The sequence below is a fragment of the Pelodiscus sinensis genome, chromosome 5, assembly GCF_049634645.1.
Source record: "Pelodiscus sinensis isolate JC-2024 chromosome 5, ASM4963464v1, whole genome shotgun sequence".
Taxonomy (NCBI): Eukaryota; Metazoa; Chordata; order Testudines; family Trionychidae; genus Pelodiscus; species Pelodiscus sinensis.
In genome coordinates this window covers 51,369,090-51,381,477 of record NC_134715.1, presented here as the reverse complement: position 1 = coordinate 51,381,477, position 12,388 = coordinate 51,369,090, and the positions used below count along the sequence as shown (strand labels likewise).

At 42.6% G+C, this 12,388-nt stretch overlaps 1 protein-coding gene across 1 annotated transcript in view; it reads right to left on the bottom strand.

Annotated features, from left to right (window-relative positions):
• Nucleotides 1–12,388, bottom strand: part of C5H4orf51 (chromosome 5 C4orf51 homolog) — a 27,722-nt gene extending 15,334 nt beyond the window's left edge. The window contains exons 1-3 of the mRNA XM_006114686.4: nucleotides 9,893–12,388; nucleotides 6,193–6,269; nucleotides 2,119–2,177 (exon numbers count right to left, since the gene is read on the bottom strand). Coding sequence (XP_006114748.1) covers nucleotides 2,119–2,177; nucleotides 6,193–6,269; nucleotides 9,893–10,128 — 372 coding nt within the window. The 5' untranslated portion in view covers nucleotides 10,129–12,388. The remainder of the gene's footprint in view (nucleotides 1–2,118; nucleotides 2,178–6,192; nucleotides 6,270–9,892) is intronic.

The window sequence follows — 12,388 nt, the reverse complement described above, 5'->3', positions numbered from 1 at the left end:
AAAGGCCCTTTGGAATACCCCAGCTTCATTGACCCCTATGGCAAAGTGTTCAGAGAAACAATACTTCGTTCCCAAGCCAGGGTTTGAGGGTTTCTATCCTCACCAGGCCCCTAACTTCCTGGCAGCGATTGCATTGCTAAATGAGGAGGAAGGATGTCCAGCAGGGATGTTAAATATTGTGTCATTGAATAGTCATGTAACTACGTGAAATCTTAGCAGTTACACTACTATTCGATAGTTCTTGGGGGTGGGGCTGGCAGCCAGTGCACTCTGACCCACTCCCGGAGAGCCGCTTGTCATCCCGCATACAGAGGCAGCAGCACAGAGTGGCAGGAGGGAGCTAGTCCATGAGGGGAGCCAGTTCAAAAACCAGCTCTCCACACAGATATGCTGCCTGCTGCTCTGCGCTGCTGCCTCTGTATCAGAGGCAGCAGCATGGAGGTAGAGGGGACAAATGGATCCATTGCTCATGAGGGGAGCCTGCTTAAAGCCAGCTCCTCATGGGCACTGGCTCCTGCTCCACCACTCTTTGCAGCAAGTGGAGGGAGGGGGGGAGTGTGTGCAGTCAACAGGATTAACCGATAAGTTTAGACTTATCTGTTAATCGTTTACTCAACTACACAATGACATCCCTAATGTCCAGCAGGTCTTGCTTAGCAGGAGGAAAACCTCCTCTGAACAGCCTATTCAACCAAATGGAAGTGATTCTTGGTATGATGGTTAACCCAGGGAGTTAAGCCAACATTCCAAGATATCCCGAATACAAGCCAATATATTTGTTATACCTTCAGTCTTCTGATCTTCTATTTGGTTCATTGAAAGTCCACCTGGTGAGAATTTTGGTGTTTCATCCACCTATCTATGGAAAGTTGATATTTTCAAATTCCATGGCAATGAGTTTCTTGAAAGGAGTTACTCATCTCTGCTCATCAGTTAAAGAGCTAGTTCCTTTATAGGACTTTAATACAGTTTGAGTGGTTTTTCTGAGACCTCCATTTGAGCCTCTGGCAACTCTTTACCCCCTTCTGTGTCTGAAAAATGCCTTCTGCATCTACAAGTGGAGCCTGTGCGTTGCAGGCTTTGATGTCAGATCCTCCTTACACAGTTTTCCAGAGACAAAGGACCCCTGCAGCCACACCCTGAAGTTTTATTCTAAGGCAGTTTCCCAGTTTGACTTAAGTTATATTCAACCAGTGTTTTTCCCTGAACTGCGTTCAATCCCCGAGAAACAGATTCTTCACACATCAGATGTCAAGTGATGTTTACCCTTTTATCTGGATAGAACTAAACCTTTCTGTTCTTCACCTCCTCTGCTTGTTTCCTATGCAGACTGAATGACAGGTAAAGCTGTCTCTCCACAGGCAGTCTTCAGGTGGGTAATTTCCTGTATCATGGCAGCATGAAGTAGCCCAGACTACAGTGCCTCAAGGGATACAAGCTCATTTCACAAGAACTCAGGTAATGCCAAAGGCATTTCTAAGTGATATTCCTATATTGGACATTTAGAGGGCTGTCACTTGGTCCTCTGTGCATACTTTTGCAAACCACTACGCCATTATGTCTGTAGTCAGATGAATCCCAGCCTTTGGAAAGGCAGTCCTGTGGTCCTTCTGTAAGTACATTCAGAGCCCACCTCCTAGTAATACTGTATGCAAGTTGTGAGCCATGGAATACACAGCTGCATCTCTACAAGGAAGAAAAAACACCCACCTGTTTTTGGTCTTTGAGATGCGATGCAGAGATGCTCTATAGTCCATCCTCCTTTCCATCTGCACCAATGTCTATACTCCTGACATTCAGTGCAAAGGGACTGAGAGGTCTGGGGCAGTGCCATCCTTATATGAGTGGAGGAAGGCTATGCATGATGGCATGATCACCACGCTTAAGAGTACTGCCAGGCAAAGTACTCAGGTTCAAGTGAATGGGGCATGCCTACACCTACATGGAATGCATGTCTGCAGCACATCTTGAAGAACAACAGTTACAGACAGGTAACCAACTTTTGTTGTAAATCTTCAATCATTTAACTAGGATGAACTGCTGATGCCTTAAATTGTCAACACAAGAGCTAGAGATTAAAATGATCAGGTACAAATGAACTTCAAATTCTGTACTTACTATCCGTTGCCTGACATATTTTGAATCCTCTCTGTAACCAGGATATTCATAGCATTTGCCTGAAGGAAAATGAGAAATGGAAGCCTTATAGTAAGTACAATTTCTTGATACATTATACAATTGATTGTGCTTTTTAAGTTCGAGATGTCTGTTGAATTTTACAATATGCAAATATGTACAGAGAAGAAGATTAGTTACCAAATTTAGCAGTATCTGCTGGCTCGTCCTCCATCTTCCGGGGGAAAATGTGTGGGATGGGGCCACCTAAAAGTGATTTCTTTGCAGTTATTCACCTCCCCTACTATATTGGGCCATGTAAGGAGCAGGCTTGCATCCCTGAATGAAAGGCCCAAAGCCTGCTTGCAAACTTTAGCACCTCCCCACGGGTCTAAAAAAGGTCAGGTTCATCTTCATGGAGCTTTTGTGCCTCCTCAGCAGCCACCATCTCCCACCCTACTCACTGGCTCCCCAGGAACACAAGTCCATAGAGACTGTACTAAAAGATTCTCCTCTGACCTGGGCTGCCTCCAGGAGAAAAAATAATACAAGCTGAGTCTGAATTTATTTATTTGAGAAATTTCCATGGTGGGAGGACGCAATGTGCATCCTTCTCTAACCTGCCCTGGTCCCTCTAGTGCAGACCTTGAACCTTGCAAGGTGGTCGCTGCAGTGGTGGGTCCAAGAAGCACAGTCTGGGTTAGAATAGTTAAGCAAGATCTGAGAGAGGATTTTACCAAGTAATGTAAATATTAGTTAAAAATCCTTGCATCTACTTTTTGAATGCTGTTCAATCAAAATTAAAACTACTGAAATACAACCAGCACAAAAATACATATAAGGAGCATGGAGAAATAACTATGGATACATTGCTACCCCCATAACAATGGAAGGCTATAGTTCTTTTACTGAGTAGCTAATGTTGGATTATTAAAGACATTATACAATGACTCTCATAAAAACAGCTAGTGCCCTTTATTAGATCATTATCAATAATAAACTGTAACTTTGTGCACTATTCTGGGATATGACCTCTCTCAACAGTGTAATCTAGTGAGTCAACTGTAATCCTAGCTTTACTACTGACTTGTCTGCTACTTGGCAAGTCACTTTAACCTCCCCTTGGCTGTTTCCTCCCCTATAAAACCAAGGTAATAGTTGCCTTCCTCACAGTGGTGTGTAGACAATTACTGAGTGAAACCTCTGAACAGCACTTGGAAGATGCAAAGTGCTAACTCAATGCAAAATATCAATACCATTATTTGAGGATTTTAATTCTGCAAAACTCAGCTGTAGCAAGAGGTTAATGGTCAACATATTAGTGGGACTTCCCATTCTTTGACAGATGAGAGCTTACCACTCTATTTGGCCAGTGATGTGGCACTTTTCATTGGTAAGGTGGAAAAGCATCATAAAGGTTTCTTTGGTAGTTCTAAAAAAAAATCAGGAGACAAATCAAGGAGACTAACCTAGTAGCTGGATACTTAGTGACTTCAGCAATAGTTTCTCAAGGCACAGGGAGACAAAAGAATCAGATGCATTTTGTTCCCAGCTATATAGTGGCAGCTCCTGTTGAAGTAATTGAGGGCAATATTTGGGGTAATAAAAATGTGGCCCATGTAATAATAAAGACTGCTTATAAACACAGTAGTATTCGGGCTTTGGGATGAGTAGAACTTAAGGCACATAGTCTTTGCCTTTCAGTTGTTGTTACCATGGTCATAGGCTATCCCAAAGTGTTAACATTTTTAAACTGTTATCATTTTAATACGAACTATTACACAAAAGATAACAGACAATAAGAAGGTTTTTTTTTAATATTAGATCATTATAATTGGCTTTAGTCAGACTCTTCATGCTGAACTATCTTGCTGAACTAGGCTGTATGTTTAGAAAGAATTTAAAATACTTCAAAATAATAGAAACAAGGAAGAGCACCCTATCATGCTGTAGTGAGTCACATTCCCTAACAACAACAAACTTAACTTTTACCCTCTCACAGAAAAATCTCCTTCTTCACTATAGCTCATTTTTCATCATCCTAATTACAGATGTGATAGACAGTTGGTGTTTATGAATTACTGATAATATAGGTAGAAAGTACTTACAGTTGTCTTTCACAAGTTCACTGACAGCTTCAAAATAAAATCTACTTTACAGCTTGAACTCTTAGGACCTTAGTTTCAATGTTTTTAATTAAGGTCATTTAATATAATCCAATTTGTTGGTATGTTTCCTGTCCCCAATCCAGATCCCCAAACCATGAATTTTAACTTTAGAAATAGTGTTATACAGTGAGGAAGGTTTATGTCAAAAGTTAGATACGACACTGTGATAATGTGAAGAATTTCAAGGAGTCAATACTACACTACAGGCAGTCCCCGGGTTATGTACAAGATGGGGACTATAGGTTTGTTCTTAAGTTGAATTTGTATGTAAGTCGGAACTGGCTCCAGATTCAGCTGCTGCCACTGAAACTGACCAGGGGCTCTCTACAGGAAGCTGGAGGCAGAGTTGCTCTGCCCCCAGCTTCCTGGAATCAGCCTGATCAGTTTCAACAGCTGCTGAATCTGGAGCCTGGGACAGAACAGCTGGGGCGCTGCCCGGTAGGTTCCCACAGGACCAACCCAGCAGCACCCCAGCTGCTCTACCCGAGGCGTCCCGCAACAAAAGCCTGGTCTGCTGGGGGGGGGGGGGGGGCGCACTAGCTGCGCCCCCTCCCGCCCCAGCAGACCAGGGAGACCCGAGCAAAGCCGCCAAGGCGGCAGGACTCCCGCCGCCTGGGCAGCTTTGCTCCTGTCCCCCTGGTCTGCTGGGGGGGTCCAGCAAAGCCGCTGGACCGCCCCCCAGCAGACCAGGGACACCCGAGTAAAGCCGCCGCCTGGGCAGCTTTGCTCGTAGAGCCGCCCAGGCGGCGGCTTTGCTCGGGTGTCCCTGGTCTGCTGGGGGGGGGGGGGGGTCCAGCAGCTTTGCTGGACCCCCCCCCCCCCCCCCCAGCAGACCAGGGAGACTGGGAGAAGCTTTTCTCGCCCTGGAGGACATGGGTGGCGACCCGCCGCCCGTGAGCTCCGGGGCGAGAAAAGCCCCGTTCATAAGTGCGGATCCGGCGTAAGTCGGGGACTGCCTGTACTGTAATTGTAATAAAATGCTATGGGTGTTTTATTTAAAAGTAACACTGTTTACACAGACAGACTGAAATATACATCATTTCAGTTTAGTATGAGGAATAAATTTTAGCAATTACAGCAGTCTGTCTTCAAATGTAATATTAAAATGTGACTAATGACAGATGACATAGTGACCTTAATAAATGGTGCCTGCAGCCAGTGTTGCTTTCATGAATTCAGGCAACATTCATGAATTTGGGATCAGAGGGAGCCTCTGGACCTACAAACTTTGGATGGGGGAAACATTACCCAGAAAGTGCTGGAGGTAGCATTGAATAGGCAAGGAACATTCCACGCAGGGAGAGAAAAGATTAGATGTAGGAAAGAGGGTGGTGAAAGGACTTTGGTTGCATCAGATCCAGCTTCTATTGAGTTTCAGTCCACTCCTATTTGTACCCGTAATCTATGGGTCATTTTGCAACTGCTTGTCTTTCACCTGACAGTTCTGGGAAACAATTGCTTATCTTTCCGTGGCAGTCCTGGACTGGTGCACCAGGCAACCGGCAGTTCCCAAGTAGGCCATTTTACCAGCTTAGCTAGAGGGAGCACTCCAGCAGGGGCAGCTGCTTACTGAATGCTGAACTGCCACTACCTCAGATGCTGGCTAGCTGTGGCTGCAGAGCTAAGCAACACTGCGCCACAGCACCATCTACACACTGCTTGGAAACACTGCAGTCTAGGTCCAGTCATGTTGCAGCCGATTCTGCCAGTAGAGCCCAGTCGCTCTGGTATATTTCCCTCTTCTTTGCCTCCTCTCTAGATGAAATTTTCACTCTTCACCCAAACCTAAGTCTCTCAGTACCTCTGAATCATTGTCATTGCTCCACCAGTTACAAGAATCTAGAAATCACAGAGATTGCCAGATTAGCTAAGGAATTCTCTTCAAAATAACCAAGTGTGTTAGATTTACCTTTGTCAGCTGCAGCAGTTTGTTTATCGCTGTCATAACAGCCAGGTATATAGTGAAGCTTGTTTACCATAAACACTCTAGAGAACACACAAGGGGAGAGAACGTTTAAGTCTTTTAGCTCAAACAAAAGACTGCTTTATTTCTATAAACTTGTGTAAGAAAATACATTTGCAGCATTCTTTACCTTGTCATTGGTCAGTTTTTGTTATTTAAAGTATATAAATCTGTTTACATTTTTTTATGCCATTGCCCATTACAAGAACAGAGCACGGTGGTCCATCTGGTTTGGTATCCTGTCTCTCACAAGCTGCTTTGAAAGAAGAAACCTTTGGGAAATAAGCACAACGAACGGACTGTTCTTTTCTCTGGTGCTTAGAACACTCATTACGCTCTAGCTGGTCATTAAGGCATGCCTTTTCAAAATGTTACTTGCCATTCTAGTTCTATAGTGGTTTAACAGGATTTGTATATGTCTCTAGGAGCAGGATCACAGGAGGCAGTTCTTAATTCTTGGAGACAGTTAGCAAGATCCTGAGTGAAAGGAAAAATTAATTTCTGGCTCATCAGCCAGGCAGAACAGGTCAGCTCCTTAGGCACTTAGATCCACCTCTTCTCTCCTCCCTCCCCCACTCCTACCTAGCTCAGGTGACATGTGAAAACTTTGTTTAAGGTCTTAACTATCCCCAAGAAATCTAAAGGGAACCTAGGTAGCATAGAGTTCAACTTGTTCACTTGGGTTCAACATTTCCACTAAGCCACCCAGAGGTTGTGTTGGTGCACTCAGCTGCTGAATCAGAAAATCCCTTTAAAAATCCAGCCCTGAGTGCCTAAAACATTTTTTGATAATGGGACTTAGATGCCTAAATCCTTGAGGTACTTTGGAATATTTTACCCTAAATCTTGCTGTGTCTGGCATTGTGAGATAGAAGATCCCTGTTCAATTACAAAAACTTGACAGCCAGGCAAGATTCTCCATTGACGGACAGGACAATGTCAGTGTCTGAATGGGAGTAGCATGAGTTCTTAGAGCATGGTGCTGACAGTACTAACTGTCTGGTAAGGTGGAAAGACACCCCATTAACCAAATTGGTGATCCTCTGTCCTTTAGAGACATGGTGCACAGGCCACCAAGCCTTCCCTGTCAATCTCTCAAAGATCCTGCTCCGAGTGAAAGTTCACTACATCTTCTGTTTCCTTCTCTTGGAAACTAGTGCAGCAGAAGGCAAGTTTCAAATTTGCTACAATCCTATCAAGGAATAGATTCATCATAAAGTTCGGAAAACTTTCAATTAATGTTCCAGAACCTACTTCATTTCCAAAGTCTGTATTCCAGCCTGCCCCCTCATGCAATCCCCTCTTCTCCATTGGTACACCAGTCTCGTACAGACATATCCCTGCCTTTTCTTGTGATCTAACATGGATGTAATTTACCTTGGCAGTATCTAGACACTACAGAAAAGCCTCAGAGCAAAGAATTATAGTGGGACTATAGCAGATGGAGCCCAGCGTTCATGCGTCAACTGTTCATGTATGTATGTAGTGTGTTCCAGACCCATATATGGAGAGGGAGACGGGGAAGATGCAGGATGGAAAACAGTCCATGATATGAGGATGATAGTAGTTTTTACAATGAATAGAAAGCCTGTATATGCCATCTACGGCAAATAAGACCATAGAGCAGCAAAAATTAGGTTGGTGCTGCAGCTATGTCTGAGAATTCATAACATTTAGGCATTTAAAGTCTCACCTACAATTGTAGTGTGAAATCCTAGTCCCACTAAAGTCAGTGGCAAAATTCCCATTGATTTCAATGTGGCCTGGATTTCTCCCTTAGGGAGCTTTTTTCCCCCTAAGATAATATATTTTTACTCTTTAGTCTGCATTGTAAGAGTTTGTTTTTCTTGTTTTTAAAAGGAACATTGTGGATTTTAGATCTTATAATTAGGCCAGTGGTTACATAAAGGGACCCCTTTTATACACCCATCTATTAGGGATCCCCTGTCTGACATAGTCTCAACTCCCATATAATAAACTCAGACTTGAGGCAATTACTAAGCTACTGAATGTCTTTCAATACTGTATTTCTAATTAAGGACATGATTCATGTACATGTTTTGGCTCTGTCAGACAACAAATACTAGCAGATGTTTTCCATCAGAACCAAGATTAATCAGAATAAACAATTACATCACATTCTCTCACCAGCTTGTAAAAACGTGCTATTGTGGCAAACTACATTTGCTTCCATCAAACAGTAAGGATGTTGAAACAAAACACACAATGTTTTTGACCTTCATGTATTTTTTGAGATTTCTTGATGGATGGCTCCTTTTTTTCTGTTAGATTTGAATAAGGATTTCATAAAAAATGGATTTTTATAATAAGCATGTACTCTGCAAATGTTTCCATCTTCTAGCATAGTGTAAATTTTAATACTAAGGTACAGTTCAATACCACACTACTAATTGCTGCTCTTCTAACAAACCCAGAAGCACTTGGAGAGGACATAAGCCAAAAAACAGATGAAGAAAGCAGGAATGTGAAAGGTTAACCAGTTACCCTGTTATTGGGTAATGCTTACCAGTTCTGGATAACTAGAAACTGGTGGGGGCTGGAGCAGTGCCCTGCTTACTGCAGGCAGGGGGCTGTTCCATACCCGAAGGGGCCCATCGCAGACAGAGGCTGCTCCGGAGGAGAGCATTCCCTGTCTATAGCAGGCCCAGGACCCCACAGGGAGGAGCTGATGGCAGCCACAGCACAGAGCCTTGTGGGCTGGGGGCTCCTCCATCTTGGCTGGAGTGGTCCCCAGCCCAGATCCTGCTTAGTCAGTTAACTGGTGAGTTAACCAGACGATTAACTGATTAACAGGGATTTTATAGCCCTAGAAGAGAAACACTAAAGCCTGCCCCATGATCACATGAATGTAATGCCTGAAATGTGAAAGCTGTCTCTGACTCATTAAACTGGTAAATGTGTGTATATATACATGCATAGATGTCCAATTCTTTAACTTATAAACTTGAATAGTAAAGCAATGATAAAATAATTCCAGTTTAGCAGTCTGATGACATCATAAAGAATATGAGCCCTTGTAGTTTATGATCTCATTAGAAATCCTTGTTGCTGTTACTTACTAGCTGTTCCCATTCCAGGACTGAAAATGAAGTATGACTAGCTTAATCCTGGCTGTTAAACAAAACCTGACAAATTTGATTAGGTGATCTTTTTATGAGGCATTCTGTGGCAGTCAGGTTGCATCAGGGCTGGCTTTACCATGAGGTGAACTGAGGTGGCTGCCTCAGGTGCCAGACTGTATGTGGGGAAGAGAGGGGGGAGGCATGCACCACTAAGACCCAGAGTGTAGAAAATTGTGTCTGCTGCTGGTGCATATGTAGGAAGCAGAGCAGTACCATGAGAGAAGAACAGAAAGTCGGCAGAATTGAGACCTTTCAAAGTTTTGTCCCAAGCAAGGGGGCATGGAGGTGTTGTTTGAGCTCCCCGCCTCAAGTGCCAAAATGCTGTAGGCCAGCCCTGGGTTGCATTCTAGTTTAGTATGTTAAATTCTTCTTTGAAGAAGAGGTGAAGAATAAGAGAGACCTAGTGTAGTAAGCCTCTCCTAGCTTCTACCTCTAGGAAGAATTTATTTTTCCATTCAAAGAACGACATATTGGAGGCTCTACTAAATAGGAATAAGCCTTACTCTGGTGGATGAGGTCTGTTTATCCTGGTAGGAGAGGAAGGTTTGGCCCTCCAGCTTGCAGGTTCAGGCAGTTCCTTTTTTCCATAACTAGCAGAATATGTTGTTGCACAGTTGGCCTGCCTTTGAGCTTCTCGTTTCCACGCTTCCCCGGCATGGCGCTGGATTTCTTCAAAAGCTTGAGGGGAAAGGGGACTAAATGGCAAAGGCAGTTCAGGAGCTAAAAAGAGATAGCTCATCCTAGGTGCAGCTCATGGATTCTGAGCAGAAACTGTACATTACATTAGGAACAACTTTCCTCTGCTGATGAGTGCTAGAGGTGACTGAACCTAACTTTCATAAGGTTAAGGAAAATGAAAATGCTTTGCTGCTGTTGATAAAAGTTGCTAAGCAACAGGTCATAAAAACTCCACCAGGATTACAACCAGCAAAAGAAGAAAAAGTAATTAGAAAACAACAAACTGGACTTCTAAAATATATGTACATACTTCCTGTTAGGAAATATGACTTCAGTTAGGGCATTGGTTATGCGTGCCGTGACTATTTTCTTATTATGTATGTACTAGCATCATCAGCCTTCACAGTCATTCAAAGTACAGGTCAGCTGAATTATCTCCCCTTTGACACTTCCGTTGGGGAAGGGGTGATCATAGCAAAAATGAGAAAGGAAGTGAAAAATAGCAGATAAAACTATGTAATAGGAAAATATACAGTAATAGATACAAAAATAAGCACCCTTAAAATGAACTTAAATTTATGTAAATAAGAATAAAGTCTAAGGCTTAGCTAATTATCTTACAGTAGTTTGGCAATAAGGGGGGCATTTATTTTTTAGTGTCAGCTACTGTGGAGCACTCAATATAAAAGTTCTCATTTTTGTCACAGGTAAATAGACAAAAATGTACTCAAACATCTAAAATCTGATTACTTCAGTCTCTTTCTAGCAAGACAGTGATTTTTAATCTCCCTTTGGTTCTTAAAGGACATTTTCTTTTCAACTGTGCCACTTGGCAGATGAACACAATAAGGACTAAATAGATGTGGAGACTGAAATAATCATTCTATCTTTAGTGTAGTCCATACAACCCAGGAATTAAACAAATTTGCAGTGATCCCTACCTCCATCATAAGCAGGAATTTTAATATTTGGTCAACACTCCTGTTTCAGCCTATTGTGCATACCACATTTCTCCTTATTTGTTTGTCTTCCTATTTGCTGTTTAGCAAGATTTTAAATTGCGATGGTAATAAGGAACATTATAGATATAGTATAATTCCAAGATATTATTGAAAATGTTATTTTCAGTTGTTTGCACTTTTTAAGGAAAAAAAGTTGTAATCAACTTTAAGAGAACGAGGACTACATTTTAAGATACTTTTACAATATCTTTTGAAGAGTAGATTTAGAATCTGAACATTTGGCAAGCACGGAGTTGTCCACCTGCTGGTAATTTGTAAAAACTGGCTGTTGATTGTCAAAGTTGTAAAGATTTAAAAGCATATTTTGTGCTTGCACATCATATTCAATTGCATACTTATAAAAATAGGAGTTATTTTATTTGTATTGCAATAGTACTCAGATGCCCCAACTGAGATCACAACCCCATTGTACAAAAAAGACGAGAGGCTGCAAAACGGCTTGATCGAGCACTATTTGAGAAACGGTATGTAACATCATAAAACTGAATATACAGATGCCAGAAAGGGTGGAATTCAAGTTATACAGCTGCCCTGAGATTTGTAACGTCCTGGTTTAAATGGTTTACTTTGCCAATTTTTTGTATGAACTCTATTATCCAGCTGTTAGGGAAAATATGTATTCAAGGAAATCTATGGAAATCATACTATGTAAAGATTCACTTTTTATTCCAGAAAATGAAGAAAAGGGGAGATGTAGATTTTCTTTGAACACCCATGAAAAATAGAATAAAAAAATGTGGAGTTAGGGAGAAAACGATTGTTTACACTGCAGTGTGGAGGATGCCCATTCCATAGCAAGAGCTGGCTACTTTTTAAAGCAAACATTAGGAAGAGTTCTCCAAGATTAAAAAAATAATTTCATTTACAAGACAGTAGCTTCAGCAAACAAAAAGGAAGTGGGTCAGTGCAGGGAGTAGTGCTGCACAAATAAGGAACATTGAAATGTACAAGAGCCCCCGCTTCTAAGGAGGAATATGGAACTTTGCATGCAGCCCGGAGTCAGCAAGGAGTCCTGCTGACTCCAGGCTGCAAGCGGGCGTGCCAGCTTTGAAACGTACAAGAGTCCCCAGCAGTGGCTCTTGTGCATTTCAAAGCAGAAGTGCCCTCATTGGGCCTGGACTTAGCGGGGGACTCAGAGTCCCCGCTGACTCTGGGCTCCATGCTGTGCTGCTGCTTTGAAATGCCATGCAGAGCCTGGGATCAGTTGACCCTGGGGTCCACTCAGCAATTCCACAGAACCCAGGATCAGCTGGGGAGTCCCCAGTTGACCCTGGGCTCCACGCAAATGCCACAGCAGCA